The sequence below is a fragment of the Bactrocera neohumeralis genome, chromosome 3 (assembly GCF_024586455.1).
Source record: "Bactrocera neohumeralis isolate Rockhampton chromosome 3, APGP_CSIRO_Bneo_wtdbg2-racon-allhic-juicebox.fasta_v2, whole genome shotgun sequence".
In the NCBI taxonomy this organism is placed as follows: domain Eukaryota; kingdom Metazoa; phylum Arthropoda; class Insecta; order Diptera; family Tephritidae; genus Bactrocera; species Bactrocera neohumeralis.
Genome location: NC_065920.1, coordinates 35,173,206 through 35,190,657, shown reverse-complemented (window position 1 = coordinate 35,190,657; position 17,452 = coordinate 35,173,206). Strand labels below are relative to the sequence as shown.

The 17,452-nt window shown below is 32.8% G+C and overlaps 5 protein-coding genes and 1 long non-coding RNA gene across 8 annotated transcripts in view; 4 read left to right on the top strand and 2 right to left on the bottom strand.

Annotated features, from left to right (window-relative positions):
- The first annotated feature begins 1,008 nt into the window (after positions 1 to 1,008).
- On the top strand, positions 1,009 to 2,129 carry LOC126754050 (peroxisome assembly protein 12). Its single transcript, XM_050465917.1, has one exon. The coding sequence runs from the start codon at positions 1,077 to 1,079 to the stop codon at positions 1,962 to 1,964; it is 888 nt and encodes a 295-aa protein (XP_050321874.1). The 5' UTR covers positions 1,009 to 1,076; the 3' UTR covers positions 1,965 to 2,129.
- On the bottom strand, positions 2,114 to 3,423 carry LOC126754053 (post-GPI attachment to proteins factor 2). The gene is made up of 2 exons (XM_050465921.1): positions 2,629 to 3,423; positions 2,114 to 2,565 (listed from the first exon to the last, which is right to left on the bottom strand). The coding sequence occupies exons 1-2, from the start codon at positions 3,263 to 3,265 to the stop codon at positions 2,429 to 2,431; spliced, it is 774 nt and encodes a 257-aa protein (XP_050321878.1). The 5' UTR covers positions 3,266 to 3,423; the 3' UTR covers positions 2,114 to 2,428.
- Positions 3,424 to 6,524: 3,101 nt separating this feature from the next.
- Positions 6,525 to 17,452, top strand: part of LOC126754054 (uncharacterized) — a 155,289-nt gene continuing 144,361 nt past the window's right edge. The window contains exon 1 of the long non-coding RNA XR_007666251.1: positions 6,525 to 7,001. This is a non-coding gene — a long non-coding RNA (uncharacterized LOC126754054). The remainder of the gene's footprint in view (positions 7,002 to 17,452) is intronic.
- LOC126754049 (integral membrane protein 2B) lies at positions 7,990 to 11,717 on the top strand. The gene is made up of 3 exons (XM_050465916.1): positions 7,990 to 8,275; positions 9,528 to 10,215; positions 10,315 to 11,717. Exons 1-3 carry the CDS (start codon positions 8,150 to 8,152, stop codon positions 10,440 to 10,442), a joined length of 942 nt encoding a protein of 313 aa, XP_050321873.1. The 5' UTR covers positions 7,990 to 8,149; the 3' UTR covers positions 10,443 to 11,717.
- LOC126754048 (RCC1-like G exchanging factor-like protein) lies at positions 12,144 to 13,762 on the bottom strand. The gene is made up of 2 exons (XM_050465915.1): positions 13,563 to 13,762; positions 12,144 to 13,509 (listed from the first exon to the last, which is right to left on the bottom strand). Exons 1-2 carry the CDS (start codon positions 13,660 to 13,662, stop codon positions 12,242 to 12,244), a joined length of 1,368 nt encoding a protein of 455 aa, XP_050321872.1. The 5' UTR covers positions 13,663 to 13,762; the 3' UTR covers positions 12,144 to 12,241.
- LOC126754046 (cytoplasmic protein NCK1) overlaps positions 14,334 to 17,452 on the top strand; it is a 42,714-nt gene continuing 39,595 nt past the window's right edge. Inside the window, exons 1-2 of one of the 3 annotated variants that reach the window (XM_050465912.1) lie at positions 14,334 to 14,664; positions 14,807 to 14,921. The gene's annotated coding sequence lies outside the window, so the exon portion shown is untranslated. Of the gene's footprint in view, positions 14,922 to 17,452 lie in introns of all 3 variants that reach the window. The other 2 variants (XM_050465911.1, XM_050465913.1) reach the window with 2 other exon arrangements.

Genomic DNA, 17,452 nt, shown 5'->3' with positions numbered 1-17,452 from the left:
CTTTTTTCGTTTTGAATCCGAATTTCAGAATTTTACCCACTCCCGAGTTAAGTAGCACGACACGTTGCCGAAAATTGCAATTACAATCTACAAATAAATTATTTTTTTTTCTGGTTTCATAATGTTGTTATGGGCTAGCAAATTATTTAATTAATTTACGAATATATTTAATATTCTAAATAACAAGGTAAACATTCAAACGACGCAATTGCGTTAGTCTTGGGCTTCAAATTTTTATTTTCCATTTGAAACAGCAAAATGTAAAATTTTTTTACACCATAGGAAATTTTTTCACCCAAATTAACATAGGGGAAAATGTTACCCGTTTCCTTCGTGGTAAAGTAACACTAGGTAACGCGAAAAAACGAGAACGTGCAAATCGAATTTTGTACGGCCCTTAATTGAATTTTCTGATATATTCGCTACTATTTAGCTAAACAACCATGTGAACCACAAAATAGCAATCAGCTAAGTTTTCCGTCTGAGGATATCACATGGATATTCATAAAAGCAATTCATGGCAAGTCTAAAAGCTGAGTCATACATTTATATATCTCAAGAAAATTTGTTCTTTTAGTAATGAAATATGTTTTTTCAGCGCGCATACACAACAATTCTTCATGAAATAGAAAAGCGTGTCCAAATTCCAACCCAACCCCATGTGGTGGTGGACACATAAATATTCTCTCCTTACAAATTTTATTTTCGAAATATATGCTGATATTAATGCGGAGCACCTTTTCGGAGCTACCATTAATTACGCAGACCATAAACATTTAATATTATTTCTTTTATATATAATTAATTCACTGCAATTGAGGGATGTTGCAGGCAACCCTTTCAACTTGGAGTGCTGGGATCGCCAAAAAAAAAAAATATTTTTTTTATGTACTCAATTTATCGGTTCAAACCATTTCTGTCAATTTCAATTCCTTTCATTTCGAACGTGTAGGCATATGATTATTCGTGTGTTATCGCTAAACTCATTTCTCAAGATCATCTGTTGTTTTGATAAGAAATGGTTGAACTAAACGAAGTTCGAATATATCTATAAATAAATATTTAAAGCAATTAAAATGTCAGAGAGTGCTAATTTACGACAAAATTTACAAAATATCCCTTCAATATTTGAGATAAGTGCCGCTGAAACTCTAGATTCTCTTATCTATCCTGCACTTAGTAAAATATTTGATTACCTTAATCTTGGAGTGGACTTTAAGCTTTTAGGTGCATACAGGTTAAAAGGAGAGGTGTCACCTATATTGACATGGGTACTCCAATATTTATATTTCCGCAACAGAGGCGCTTCATTTGGAGAAAGTTTCTATGGTTTGCAACGAACAGGAATGACATCAGGTGAATTAATGACGCGACAGCAGAAACTGATATCTGCCAGTATCTTAACATTAATGCCAGTTTTAGAGCGGAAATTAAAAACACGCAGCGCTCATCACGAAGATATTTCAATTTGGGAGCGACATATGTTGAATGTTTTACGTGCGTACCATGCTTCTAAAGCAATACACACCTTTTTATATCTAATAAAATATTCCGGAAGCCACTCTCCTATCTTTCGAGCATTAAATTTATCATTGAGGTATCCTAACGAACCACCAAAAGACGATAAGATCACCTATGTATTTCTCAAGTTACTCGAAGTTTTTGCATTCTTTCTGCAATTCATTCAATGGTGGTATTCTAATGATCAGCGCCGTAAAATAGGAGGAACTTTAAAAAATCCACTGCCATTCAAAAATAAACCTGACATGTCCAAAGAGAATATTCCACCAAAGGGTGATTGCCCGGTGTGTCTCATGAAAATTGAAACACCCACCGCGTGCAGCATATCTGGATATGTGTACTGCTGGAAATGTATAATTTCCCACTTAAAAGAACGTTCCACTTGCCCAGTTACTGGATACAAAATCACTCTGGATGATTTAGTTCGAATTTATGAAACATGATAATACATTAATACTCTATATTGCTAATCACTCATTAATAATTTTGTTTAAGCTATACATTTGATATACATTAGACTTTAGTGATACTGTTTTTGTGGCTTGGGTTAGAATTTACCTACAATGTTTTCTCAAAATTAAAAACAATAAAGTATATCTAATATCTCAGATAGATTTATTATTGCTATCTACTTATATGATTTTAGCACTAAAAGTATTTTGAGCAAAATATAACATACAAAGCACGTACATATGTATGTGCACTGTTTTGAGCGTGCATTAATTTGTTTATTATTTTAACTCACTACTAACGATTGTGTAAAAAATAAGTTTTTCATTAAGGTAAAGTTAAGTAATCCTTTGACTTAATATATGCATATATGTACTATATATGCGTATACTTATGTAAACTTGCACTTGTGGTGCGAGAGTAAAAAAACATATACTATTGCAATTAATACAATTAATTAAAATTGAGATAAGTAAAGCCCTCGTTCCCAGTCAAAAGTAACATGCATAGCATGGAAATCCCAGTATGCAGTCATATGGTAAGCCATATTCGTTAGTACAACGACATACTCGAAAAGCGCAAAAAACGTGTAAACTAAATAAGAAAATACAAAGTACATTTATTATTTCATGACATTTCATTTAAATTACAACTTACCGCCCGGCTCACAAGACGAATTATGCCGCAAGAAGCAGTAACCAGCCAAAATGAAAGCAGTTACATTTGTTATAAACAAATTTCTTTTGTACAATAATGATTTCTCTTCCATAGGCAAGAGCGATATCTTACGTCCATTTTTGTTCAGAAAGTAAGATATAAGCATATACATCTCACTGCAGGCAATAAAAACAACGAAAGAATTTCGATGTATCGGATAATTATCTAACGATGTCCACAAGGACAAACTTAAGAGCGCAAAATTCTCCACCATATTTAGCAAACATGCTAAAATAGCATATACACGTCGATTACGCCTTATTGTATCCTTATAGTATTGCATGTACATTTTGACAACAGCTATTCGAAAAGGTAACTGCATTGTAATCGCTAAGCGCCAAACGGTTTTTTGTGGTTCATAATTTCCAATGGCTGCCGATATGGAGGGTAAATAATTAGGTACATCACAGTGCGTTGAAGTTGAGCGTTCAAATTCAAAGATTAACGACCAAATTACACAAAATGCAAAACTGCCAAGTGGCAGACTTACAACTGCAAATGCAATTCTTCCAAAAGGAACGCGGAATAAAGGTTTTGGACCATCCAGTCGGGTATATGTGGTTAATGTTGGTAACATATCTTAAAATAGTTTTGTCACAGTTTCGTCTACTTAATAATTAACATCGTTTATGAATATATTAACTCCCTATTTATTCCACGCCCTCAATATGAAGACATTTTTACTTAAATCGACCTGAGCTAGCACCCAAATCAGCTGTGGAGTTTGACAACTTATTTATTGATTTGGTAAACAAAACCAATAAATATGGAACGATATATCGACTGTACAATTCGATATATTTATCAACAAAAAATTATCGACATTGATATTAACGATTTTTGCGTCCAAATTCCCGCGACATATAACTAAAAAGACAGTAGCAATTATTTTAAAGTATATAATTTACTTAAAAATATCATTTTATATACTCTCACAACATGCTGCTCCAGTTTATAATAGTTATGTTCAGCTAACGATTATTTTTATCGCCTAAAACTAATCGAGATAAGTAGAGAATAAATAAGGTCCTCTCCTTAAAAGGTTTAATGTATTTATGTATCTCACAAATCTGTAACACGATCAAAATGTTTAATGATTTAGATAACATTTAATCTATTCACTATTACCATGTTCCGGCCGAAACTTAATTAGGAAATTGAGTAGATTATTGAGATAATTTTTAGCGAGATTTCTCCATACTAAAATGGCACTTGCTAATCTCGTTGTCTCTAAGAAGTTTTGAAGCTAATCTAATCAAAATTTCCCTGCTCGAACCTGATTTAGCGCCATCTGTTTGTTAGTAGGTAAATTTATCACATTATCACAGCTGTTTTAGCAGAGAACGTTTAATATAGAGAAGGTTCACCGCGTTGCCAAACTTACGATATTTCATTTTTTGGAGGGGTACTCTTTTGTATTAGTGGATTTCACCGCAAAAGAAGGGGTACTCTTTCCAGAGAACGTATATTATAGAGAAGGTTCACGACGCCGAGAATTTAGGGATATTTCAATTTTGGGATATTACCTGTTTTGGATGGGTGCATTTCACCACAGAAAATTATTAGCGCATTTCACCATTTAACATCAGGGGCACGACAATAACAGAACTGAGTAGTTATTAGAGCCAATGGGAAAAAATATGTTAATTTGTACGCTTACAGATTCCCTTTTTTACTATGCGCGTATAATTTATAGATCGGTATACATATGTATGTACATATATTTGTTATGAAAGCACATAAGTGTGTACATAAGTATGTATATATTTTAAGATTGAGCTATTTTATGATGAATTGCATAAAATCTTTGCAAATATATAATAATAATACAATAAGATTTATATTACTACCTAAATATGCATTTTATATAGGTTTGGTACGACATACATATGTATATTTATATACTTAAATAAATATTTGCTTTGGTCATTAAACTTTTTGATATCATGTCAAAAGACCAAGCGGTCGCACATTTGTCCATATATCGGGTGATTTTTTTGAGGTTAGGATTTTCATGCATTAGTATTTGACAGATCACGTGGGATTTCAGACATGGTGTCAAAGAGAAAGATGCTCAGTATGCTTTGACATTTCATCATGAATAGACTTACTAACGAGCAACGCTTGCAAATCATTGAATTTTATTACCAAAATCAGTGTTCGGTTCGAAATGTGTTTCGCGCTTTACGTCCGATTTATTTTTGTTCAGCGATGAGGCTCATTTCTGGTTGAATGGCTACGTAAATAAGCAAAATTGCCGCATTTGGGGTGAAGAGCAACCAGAAGCCGTTCAAGAACTGCCCATGCATCCCGAAAAATGCACTGTTTGGTGTGGTTTGTACGCTGGTGGAATCATTGGACCGTATTTTTCAAAGATGCTGTTGGACGCAACGTTACGGTGAATGGCGATCGCTATCGTTCGATGCTAACAAACTTTTTGTTGCCAAAAATGGAAGAACTGAACTTGGTTGACATGTGGTTTCAACAAGATGGCGCTACATGCCACACAGCTCGCGATTCTATGGCCATTTTGAGGGAAAACTTCGGAGAACAATTCATCTCAAGAAATGGACCCGTAAGTTGGCCACCAAGATCATGCGATTTAACGCCTTTAGACTATTTTTTGTGGGGCTACGTCAAGTCTAAAGTCTACAGAAATAAGCCAGCAACTATTCCAGCTTTGGAAGACAACATTTCCGAAGAAATTCGGGCTATTCCGGCCGAAATGCTCGAAAAAGTTGCCCAAAATTGGACTTTCCTAATGGACCACCTAAGACGCAGCCGCGGTCAACATTTAAATGAAATTATCTTCAAAAAGTAAATGTCATGAACCAATCTAACGTTTCAAATAAAGAACCGATGAGATTTTGCAAATTTTATGCGTTTTTTTTTAAAAAAAGTTATCAAGCTCTTAAAAAATCACCCGATATAATTATGTGTGCATGTAAACAAATATGACAAACCATACGCATAATGTTTGTAAATTTGTCTACATGCAACATATGTATGTAAATATGTACACTCAATGCTTCATGCGAAATCTACGTTGACGCGGGCAACCAATGGCGAAGCTCATATTTTTTGCTTTCATGTCAAAGAATCAATGCTTCACAACATTGTGTTGTTGGTAGAAAATCTGAGCTGTGCCGAAAACACAAATGAACGATCGCCAATTGCCACTGCTTCCCTTGCCGCTGTACCAGCTTCGCTAACAAACCAACGTAGATATGTATGTTTGTGTGTGAGCTTGCATACATATCGACGCAGAATTTTGCGAGTCACGGAAAAATATTTTAGACAAATATTGTAAATCGACAACGGCTATGTTGCCACTTTTGTCACTTCTTTCTGTGAAGAATCATCAGAAAGTTGTTCAATTTATGATTTTTAGCTTTTGCCATCGTTGCGAAAAGACGCTTGTAGGCAAAGGCATGCTCGGGGAGATGTTACGGCGTCTGTTTTTATGAATGAAGCAAGTTTGCCTGTTGAAAGTGTGCTTGCGTTCATGAATGAAAATATTGTTGTTGTGTGTTCTTCTACAAATTTGGGCATCGACTTGGCTGCCATATTGACTTATGACGCTGCTGATGCTACTTGAAACCATTGTGGTTTTTGTAGAGCAATATTCGTAGTTTTTGCGGGTGACATATCTACATGTGAACGTATGTATAAGTATGTATGTTGTGTATGCATTATTTGTGTGGGAATGTCATGCGCACATATTTACATGTGTACTCATATTTGTATGTTGGTTGGTATACATTATTTGTTCGGCAATGTCGTACACATATGCATGTACAAACATATAGAGCAGTGCGCGCACACTTTTTGCTGATAAATGACATTACGATTTGAATTTGAATTGTACTTACATACATACATATGTGCATATGTAATTATGTATGCGCTGATATGTAGATGCGTATGAAAATTAAATGACATATTATTGTAATATGTATATTAAGTTTTTATGATTATGATAGTATCTCATATACATACATATTCATACATATGTATATTATATTTACAAACATATTCATATACATATGAAATTATAATATATTCTCAAACATAAGAAATATTTTAATAAATAACTCTTTATTGCACATTAACTACAAATATTGTTTTGAAAATAGCATAATTTAATTAGAATGATATAAATTATGCATATATTCATAGAAATATGCAAAATGGTAATCACATCAATTAACATGATGGCATATGAGCATATAAAAATATAAGCAAAAGGCCAACATACGTCTGTAATAGCAATGCATGTTTCTGAGCATAATTTTCATTAAATGCTCAGCTCTGTTCACGCGCCACTGTTAAGATTTCTCCTTCTTAGCTAGCTGTGGTGAAATGCACCCATCGCATTTTGTTAGCTTTTGACAGTTCACACGCTTGTCCGCTGTTGGACCTTCTCTGTAATATACGTTCTCTGCTCTTTCTATTAGCGGATTTCACCAATATTTAACAGGAGCGTCGAAAATAAAATAGCAGAATTGAGCATTTTCAGTCTTAAATGAGAAAAATGATGCTAATTTCAATGTTTAGAAATGTACGCTTACAGATTGACATATTTACAATGCGCAAGCGACTATGTACGAGTATATAATTTATAGATATAGTCGCTTGTGGCATATGCGGCTGCGTTTATGAATGAAATCGTTTTTGTTGTAAAATTTACTACATTTGAGCTTCGCCAATTCGGCTGACATATTGGCTTGCCATGCTTATGCTATTTAGGCAATTGTTGTTTTTGTAGAACAATGCTTCAATTTTTTGTTGGTGACTTATTCCCATGTGTACGCATATGTATATTTGTATGCTTGTGCATTATTTGTTCGGCAATGTATGCAAATATATGTACATATAAGTATATATGAATGTACATATGAACATGCAATCATATGGGCAGACAATAAGATTAATATGATAGACGATATATTTATGTATATATTCTTGTGGAATATTAAATTTCTATTAGTAAGAAACATAATACAAAAATATTTATTAGTATAGTATATTATGTAAAAATCAAAGAAAATTATTATTGACTATAAATATTACTATGCATGCATTCATACAAAATTATACTCATATCATAATTATGTTTATGTTCTCTGGTTAAACCTGTAATTATGGGAATATAATTGTTTAATTGAATGGTAGGTAATAAAAAAGTTTTAGAGCCACAGCAAATATAAAGTTTGTCATCTGATTGGTTTGAAAAGCAACCCTACATTGTCGCAATTATTATCGTTCTCATGTTTCTTTTCATGTTTTGCTTTTCTCTGTACTCACATTTTCGTTGCAGAGAGAAAAGAATTTAGAACGCAAAAATACTTTGAGAAAAAGTACTGGATATAATTTAAATAAAAATTTTGGAAAAAAAGAATTATTGTATAACATTCTATTAAAATTTAAATACGTTAGACTGCTATAAGCTAGGGAAAAGATGACCATTTTAACGAAACCATCTAATGAGAAAAAAGGGGAGAAGGTACCACTGCCATTGGCTTTGGGTGGCCATGATGATGCATCATCATTCCGAGGAGCAGCTGCACACGGAAATCTTTTGGGCGTAAGTTCTGATACTTTTTTTTCATATTTTGTACGTTTCGGTTAATTACAGCTAAGTAAAAAATGAGTGTTTTAGAATGCTATGTATGTGTATGTATGTAAAGGGCTGGACAAAAAATAAGATTGTAGTTTCAATTTTGTATTATACAACAAACAAAAGGGTTAACCTTCCAAACAACATAACGCTCTACGACACTGAAATTCATTTTATTCTACATGCATACATAGTTATGTGCATATTGTAGTTGCAATTATGGCCTTTATAGTAAGGACACTTATTGATTTTCCTAATATAAGAAAAAAACAATATAATAAATTTACCTTTAACAACATGAATGTAATGTGCATTAAGATGCGCAAATTAATCAAATATTTTAGAGAAATCCTTACAGTTTCTTAAAATATCGTGGATTACATTGACAATAAAAAACTGCTCTGTGAATATCAATGCACAACGTAAGCACTTACATATATTGTTCCTAATATATTATACAAATATTATTTTTGCTTTTCGTTGGTGAAATTTTCATATATGCGAGCTATTAGTTGAATTCTTGCTACACATTTTATACAAACATTTATATGTATACACATATATATGTATATACAGGTATAAACATACATACATATACATATGTATATTTACTACTCTCTTCATCTTTGGATGTGAAACGGCTTTCCCAATATTTCAAATTAATTAAAAATATTCTTATATTAGAAAAGCAGCGTAGATGTAAAAATGAGTGAATAAAAAAATATCTCGGCTAGACATATTTCTCCAGCTAAGCACTTGCTCCAATCAACGGCACTCGATGTGGAAAGTTATCTGTATTATTTATAAATGTGTGTTATTGTTATGGTCATGAGTAAGCAACTTCCATAAGCAGAATGCTTTCTCTCCCTTGTATATTAATAAGAAGTATATTTTGTAGTAGTCAGCTTTAAAAAAAAATTGGTTCTTCTGAACTTTAGTACCTTTTACTATCTTTTATGCTCTTTACATACTATACTATATATTTCGATATGATATAAATGTTTTGTTTTGTTCCTGCAATTTTCGTATCGAGCCCACATATACATAGGTTTGTTGCCTACCAAATACTTTCTTTCATATAAACATGGTAAACTGACAAATTTTTTTGGAATCCAGAAAGTAAAATAAAAAATTAATTGAAAAAAGAAGCTGATAATAAAAAAACCGCTCAAAGTAATCAAACGAATAATAAAAATGTTTATGTATATTATTGACTCAGGCTCGCTATCAGGGGGACATAGATGGCGAATCTATGGTTTTCAATCGCCCACCTTCATGCATCAAAACCGTGTTGTTATTTCTAATTGCTGTCGTAGTCATGATGATGGGCCTACTTGGTGGATTTACTCTATATCGCGCTTATGCACCCACTACTTCGAATTTACATTACCGTGCACTTTGTGACATTCCATATATGCAGACTGGTAATATAACTATACCGCGTCTGTATGAAGAACATGATGAGCTAGATTGGCGTAATCTTTTTTCGCGTTTTACAAACTACAACGGCAATAACGACTTGAGTGATGATTTCTTCCGTGAGGAAATCGATGTGGATATGAGCGATTCAGAAAGTTTCGCAAAAATTGATGTACCCGATTTCAAAGATGGACGGCGGGGACGTTTTATGCATGATTTTAAAAAGAATCAATCAGCAATTATTGATACCACTGCAAATCGTTGCTTCATAATGCCACTTGACCGTGACACCACATTACCACCAAAGAGTTTTGTAGATTTAATGCAAAAGATGGGTTCAGGATACTACAACATCGACACTGATCGCGTTCGTCGCAATATGCGTGTAGTTACCCCGCCTGTAACTGACCTCTCAATGATCTCAGAGAGAATTGCTAACGAATGCTATGATATGAGAGTTTACATGTTGGAGAACTACGTTTCAGGAGGTTAGTACAATTGCAAATTTTAGTTATTATTTTCATTAAGTCACAATATATGTAAATACGCTCTTACAAATACAACTCTTAAATTTATGTAATTTTCAGTATTTAAACGTGAAGCTATTCCTGTGGCAGAAACTGACAGGTTCACTGAATTCATGGGCAAAGGTGTCGTTGAATTTAATTTGATAAATATGAATGATATAGAGGAATTTGAACGGAAACAGCAGTAAAATCATTCAAAACTTGTTTAGAAATCTTATACATTAATTGCGGTGCTTGCAAGCATTTTTGTAGAATGTAGTTTGTATGATTGTAAAACTTGATGTTGATAAATTAGCGGCTGTATTCAAATTTATTAACCGAAAACAAAATTTATTTTTTCTTATATAATTAACGACTTAATTACCCTTACCTTATATATTCCTAGCAAATTATTGTATGAAGGGTATTTGCAAAATTACGCAATATTATTGTATAAATATATTCGATTTTTTTTATTATTTCGAAATTATCAATGTTAGAAAATTGGAGTCCATCCATTTGTATTAACTTTATTATTACTTCAAAAATGTAATGTATGTAAATTAACCATAATATTTCCGATTGATTCAAATTTGTATTTTATAAAGTTTACATCCGATCTTATTTTATTCACTTGCGTACATTTTTTAAATAAAATCGAAATAACAATCAAAAATGCATCAAGTTGAGCGATCAAGTATGGTTAACAAATACAACAAAAACAAAATGAAAATTTAATGACAAACAAATTAAACATACGTATTTTAAAGAACCCGAAATATTATCAATTATTGTGCATAAGAAACAATTGCGTACCTAAAAGAAAATTAATTGTGACAAATATTAAAAACGTGCTAGAATAAATGTATAGCTCATCATGCATCTGTATGTATGTATGTCATGAACTCGAAGTGTGGCAGAACTATCTTCTGTTGGTATCAGATGGTGGCACGTTGTTAAGAAAATTTCGAGAGTCTTTAATATGATAATATAAAAATCAATACTGAACTACAATGTCACACAATTTATACATTATAATAATTTCCTATTACAACTTTACAAATGCTTTTAAGTAGTAACATACTTTATATATTCCAATGTACTATAATAATTATCAATATATTCATATTTTTATTGGCCAATTTTAAAACACAAATTATTTTACATAATTTAAAAAAGTATTGTATTGTAATCGAATGTGATGCACTAGTTCCATTTTATATCATTTAAAAAGTGCCCCTCTATATATTTTATAATCTATGCATATGATTGCAAAGTCTTGAATCATTTGCAACTATTACTAAAGAAAGCACTCTCTATTTTCAACAAAAAAAAAAATGAGTTGATCAATTTCAATTTTGAACATATCAACATAATTGCTTTTTACGATTGATTCGATATTTAATGACAACAAAAAATACAATAAATCAAATTTTCAATGTTAAAATATGATGTTAATAAAGGAAAATCACCTTCAGTCTTAATCCTTTTGTTGCCATTTCTCAAATTACAGCATCATCGAATTTGCAGTTTCACTATCAAATTTCTCCTCCTTGTAGCGATGTCCGTAATTAGGTTAAGTTAGCTTATAGTACCCGGTTGTCTCGCTATACGCAGATGTAATAGGTCTTATGCCAGATGGAGATTCAGTATAATTCGAGCTGAAGCATTCGAATTACCGGAAGTTACCGCTTTTGCGAACTTTAAAAGCGCCTTATTTACATATTATATATTCTGTACCTGACGAATGACATTTTTGAAAAGCTCATCAGCTTTTTTCTTTCCCGAATGCTCTTTTAGCATAGAACCCATTACATATGCGGTCACTTTCAGGCATCCATCTGCTGCATGTTCGTAATTACTTTGATGTGTTTTGAAACCTTTGAAGTAAATATTTAAGAACTGAGACATTCAAAGTTTTTAATTTATTTATTTTGCTCAGTTTACTTAAAACTACTTAATATGCAATTATTATACATGTATTCAGCCTTGCAAACAGAAATGATATTTAAATAAAAGGTCGACACAGCGCCAGTGTGTGATCCACTCCAAAAGCAACTTTTATTACTTTGCCGTTCACTGCTGTTTTGAAGGGGAAAAATTGATCTTTTTTATGGCCTAAGCCTAGATGGCCGAAACGATTCTTGCCCCACATAAAGAGATCACCGTCTGAGTTTATCGCACCCATATGAAACACGCCACACCCAATAGACGTCACATGAGTTTTGTCACTGAAGTCATTGCGGCCGAACAAAGGTGGCAATAGTTGTTGTGGTTTCGAAGTTTGCTCCACTCGAGGACCAAATCCTAGTATACCATAACCCCAGGTATATACAAGTCCATCCTCATTTAATAGCATGCAAAACGATCCGCCTGTTGCTATATCTTTAATCTTACCAATGCCTTTAGTTAATGATAATGCGCGAGGTGTATTGACTTGGGTATCGGCATTTTCACTACTATCGAGTTGGCCATATTCAGAATTTCCCCAGCCAAATACTTCACCTTTATCATTTAAAGCCAAAACACAATCTGATGCGCATGCTAACTTTGTTATTCGTTGATCAACAATTTCACCTTTGGCTAATTCAATTTCACCGCTTGTATCGTAATGTCCTTTTCCCGTTTGACCATCTGCACCCCACCCACAAGTATATACACAACCCAGTTTAGTTAGGAACATAGTGTGATCTTGACCACATTCTACAGAAATAATTTCATCATTTGGCTTACAAATTTCCTTTTCAGATATTCGGTGTATAAGCGCACTACCGCGATAGTCTTCATTTTCGATTATAGCTCGTCCGCACTGGCCATATGAATTATTACCCATGGTAAAAATGGTTCCATTTTGTGTAATTACGACCAAATGAGCTCGCCCAGCCGACATACAGCGCACTTGCATGTCTGCGTCAGTTTCATTTTCGAGCCTGGGAAGGTTTATGGCGGTAGGATAGATTATTACATCTAATTTAGATGGCTCTTTTAAGCTACCCTTAACTTGAAATCCCAATTGTGAATCAGTGTTTAATCCAGAGCCAAAAAGAGTCTGACCATCGGATCGTTGAACTGCAAAGGCAGAGAACCCATAGCCGGCCGCAATGTCTATGATATCTGTGTTAACTGAAAACTGCATTCGTGTTGGATGGTGGACCATTTCTGTGTAGCGTTCTTTAGCTTTTCGGATGTTAGTTTGAAGACCCAGAGCGCCTGTCTCCTGAAACCCCCAAGCATAAACTCGACGCTGTTTTGGATCTGACACTTTGGGGGTATAAGCTGCAAAACGAGTTAGCTGTCATATATTTTACGCCGGAATCCATTTTACTTACTCAAAACCTTTGATTTATCTTGCATTAAGACGCTCCGCTTTGCTTTAGTGGTATACTGACGTTCTGGCAGACGATAAATCCTTTTAAAGCTTCGGAACATTTTTGCAATCGATTTGAGGATTATTTATTATGAAATAGAAAAAAACGAGGAAGAACCCCACGAAAAATCTAATTAGAATTTGTTTTTCACAGCTGTTTCAACTAAACAGCTGACCTGAGCATGCATGAAATCGTGTACATACGTACGCATGTTAAGGTGGTTCCTTGTCGGTTTCTAATTTAGTAAAATTAGATATATATAAAGTAATTTTTATACACATGAAACTCACACAAAAATACATAAGAGCTGTCTTTTAAATATAGTACATACATTAAAAAATTAATTATAATTTGTACCACTAAATTGGTTCTATAGATGCAACTAATCTCCAGATAGATCTTACGTTAAGACATTTACAATAAGAACATAACTTTCTAATATATTTATATTGCGAGCATCGTCATATACAAATATGTGAATATCATTACATTTATTACGAGAATCCATTCATCGTTTTTCTTATCTATAAAAGAAAAAAAAATCATAAATATATAAAATTGCCTAATCCCATTTACTGTAAAAAATGTTTGCTTGGAATGGAGCGCCATCTATATTTTTAACATGATAACATCCATATTATTATTAATTCACCATGAGAGCTGAAAATGATTGGCTTGGTAACATTATTGACAAATATAAAATGTTGATGCGGATACCCTGGTTCAGGCCGCAGACAGATGGCGATGAAAAAAAAAGAGTTGCTGAAACGAAGTTGTCGGAGTGTCAAAGTGTCGGAGAAAAATTGTGAACCAGTGAAAATTTTGATATAATTAAAAATATTTGAAATACTACAGTGAATTTGTTAAGGCTCATATATTATAGAAGTATTCAATGATATGAAAAAGTGCATATATCCAATTTTTATTGGAGTATATGGGCCAAGTCACCAAGTGAAAATTTCAGTGAAGCAGATTTATTACTATACAAATCAATATTAAATATAAAGAAAATAATGATAAATACCTTGCTTAAGTGTTAAACTATTAATTTTCTATTATACCGGTAAAAGTCAATTCGTCGATTTTTTCTACTCGGTGAAAAATTTCTTATAATTAACGAGCGCCGCCCTTAATGTACCAAGTACCGAGCGTTTAATCGAATACATTAATAGAGTTCATTCAATTTTTATTGAAACACTTTCTAGGACAATATATCTGGATTAACAACAATAATTTTTGGCATATCGACGTAATGTTATTGCATTAAAAGGCTGGGGCTGTGCGAATTTGCTTTTCGATATAAACCGAAAATCGTCTCCGGTAGGTACACACAAAAATTCATTCTACTTTTTGCTCCTCTTTCATACTCTGTACACATTCGCTCATGTGCAATATGCGCTCCTGTCCTACAATTGTGCTTGTTCGTACTCTACACTCAATATAGAAGGGGTCTTCCTGCCTATAGATAAAAGAGTCCTTCGCCAATAAAGCCAAATATTTGGTTGATGAATCTACATTTTTATGTATGTACATAGATACAAAAATTTTGAAAATGTTTCCTTTGCCATACATTTGGCCTTCCTGTTACGTTTTCCCGTATCAACATATACATTGGTGGTGGGTGGACAATAGATAGGGTGGAAATCCGTACAAGCTCATTCGGTATGTTTTCGGTTTTAAGAGATTACGAATACAATTCTTATGATTGGAGTTCTCAAATAATAATTAAATTCACCACTCAATGTGAAAACTGGTGTCTCCGAATTAATGGCAATAATTAATCTAAACTAGTTTTCAATAAACATTTTTAAAACTGTTTCATAATGAATTATAAACTTTTTCTCGTAATAGGATAACACAATTAATGTTTTATACTGTTCTGACATTACTAATATTTGTTTCATCCCTTAAATAGTTTCTATTTGCATATGAGAGCATTATTTTGCCGACTTCGGATGGGAGTTTCCATATTCACCTCTCTTGTTTTCGCGTCTTCCCACATTCTACCTTTAAAAAAGTTGTAAATGTTCCTTACACATATATACATACATATGTATATGTGTAAAGGATATTTAATAAACATTATGTTTTTAATCCATATGTTCAAAGTAAAAATTGGGCGTGTTTTATTCATATTATATTAACTTAATTATGAAATTTTGGTTAGATATTAGGTAGGGGCCTTTTCGCTTTTTTTTAATATTTCTTAATTTCGTGTTAGTATACTAGTAGCAAAGTTATATACTTTCATACATACAATTTTATGTAAAATAAAAACATATCTATAAAATGATATAAGTGAATCTTCTATCTGCATACATTTTCATCTAAATGGTCTTACATCGATGGTGGTGTGACAAACGATATTTCATTTGTCCTGTATATCCTTTGTACCAATGACTTAACCTTTGCCATATATTATCAAAAAGGGGGTAATCGGTAATGCACATGGTTATGTCTGCCATACTATACACAAGAAATAAAACACCACCTTACTCCTGGTAATGTAAGGTGATACCCTCAACACACCACCAACAAGGAACTTTCTTTAAATTAGTGTTTACATACTACTCTTATTCAACGCAAACCTATTCTCATGTACATACATATGTATGGTACAGACATTATTTCTCATGCCGTTTGTAACAAAGGCCTTTGGTACTTCCCATGTCTGTTAATGCATTGACTAATATTCAGCATCTCTGTGTAGATTACAGTTAGATATATTTTATGCATCGCCTATTATTAGCTAAAGTTTTGACATGTTTCTTAATAAATACATCAATATTTCGAAAGTTTCTAAGATATTATAACAAAAAATATATAAAATAAACAAATATTTTTATTATTATATAAAGTTTTCGAATAAGATTTGGTTATTAAAACGAATATTTAAAAATTATCCAAAAAAATATAATATGCCCGACTTCAAGCCATTATATTTCTAATATGAAAGGTGTTCTCAAATTTTTGTTTGCACATTATACACAAAATTAACTCAGATCTCTAAGATTTTAGATTTTACATGCCGATTGAAGCCCATTCACCCTGTTTTGCCATTTTTAATTTGTGGGGTCACCACATAGGCTGTAAACATGGATTTTTTGCAGACCACCCCAAAGCAGAATTTTGCCGGATTTGAAGGATCTTTTAGCAAGAGTTGCATTGCTGCATTTTCGGCATGAGGTCTGGATGTGGTATCATAGAAATTCTTATTCTTGTTACATATAAAATCAAATTACGCCAAATGCCGCCTTACGCCAAATTACGAACAACTCATTTAATCAAAGAGTACAAGGCGTTTGCATCAAGCATCTATTTGGTTTGTTTTTCTACCACGGCGCTCATTAGTACCATATTTTGTACAATTTTTTCGGAAATTACTAATTGCAATTCAACGGTGGATTAGTAACGAGCAAATTATTTTTAAACACTCGTCCCTGCTTAAAGACTAGTTCCAGACTACAAACCCGAAACTATTGACTAGATTTTTAGTTTCCTTTTAAATTATTTAACTTGCAGGTACTTTTGGAATAACAGGTATTAATTACATGTACTAAATACGCATCAAACAATCGGCTAATACTCTCGCGCACATATAAATATTTTCTACTTTATTTGAAAAAAATTCACAAAAGCTACTGCAAATAACATAAGAATCAATCGATTAACAGTAAAGAATAACCAGAATCTATAAAAACAAGTGAACAGCTAGAGAAATAAAGTTAAAACACAAAATATGTATGCACTTATGATTTCTTTACTGAGATCCATATATCAACAACCAATTGTCCCAATTTATCAAGCACTTTTGCATCAGTCGAATGTCAGATATATACAAACATAGATCA

Excerpts from the sequence above, each read along its gene's own strand:
- LOC126754050 (XM_050465917.1), top strand. The coding sequence starts at position 1,077 with ATGTCAGAGAGTGCTAATTTACGACAAAATTTACAAAATATCCCTTCA.
- LOC126754053 (XM_050465921.1), bottom strand. The coding sequence starts at position 3,265 with ATGTTACCAACATTAACCACATATACCCGACTGGATGGTCCAAAACCT. Across the intron at positions 2,566-2,628 it reads TTCGTCTTGTGAGCCGGGCG|TTTACACGTTTTTTGCGCTT; the intron begins GTAAGTTGTAAT and ends TTTCTTATTTAG.
- LOC126754049 (XM_050465916.1), top strand. The coding sequence starts at position 8,150 with ATGACCATTTTAACGAAACCATCTAATGAGAAAAAAGGGGAGAAGGTA. Across the intron at positions 8,276-9,527 it reads CACACGGAAATCTTTTGGGC|GCTCGCTATCAGGGGGACAT; the intron begins GTAAGTTCTGAT and ends TTATTGACTCAG. Across the intron at positions 10,216-10,314 it reads GGAGAACTACGTTTCAGGAG|TATTTAAACGTGAAGCTATT; the intron begins GTTAGTACAATT and ends TGTAATTTTCAG.
- LOC126754048 (XM_050465915.1), bottom strand. The coding sequence starts at position 13,662 with ATGTTCCGAAGCTTTAAAAGGATTTATCGTCTGCCAGAACGTCAGTAT. Across the intron at positions 13,510-13,562 it reads AGATAAATCAAAGGTTTTGA|CTTATACCCCCAAAGTGTCA; the intron begins GTAAGTAAAATG and ends CTCGTTTTGCAG.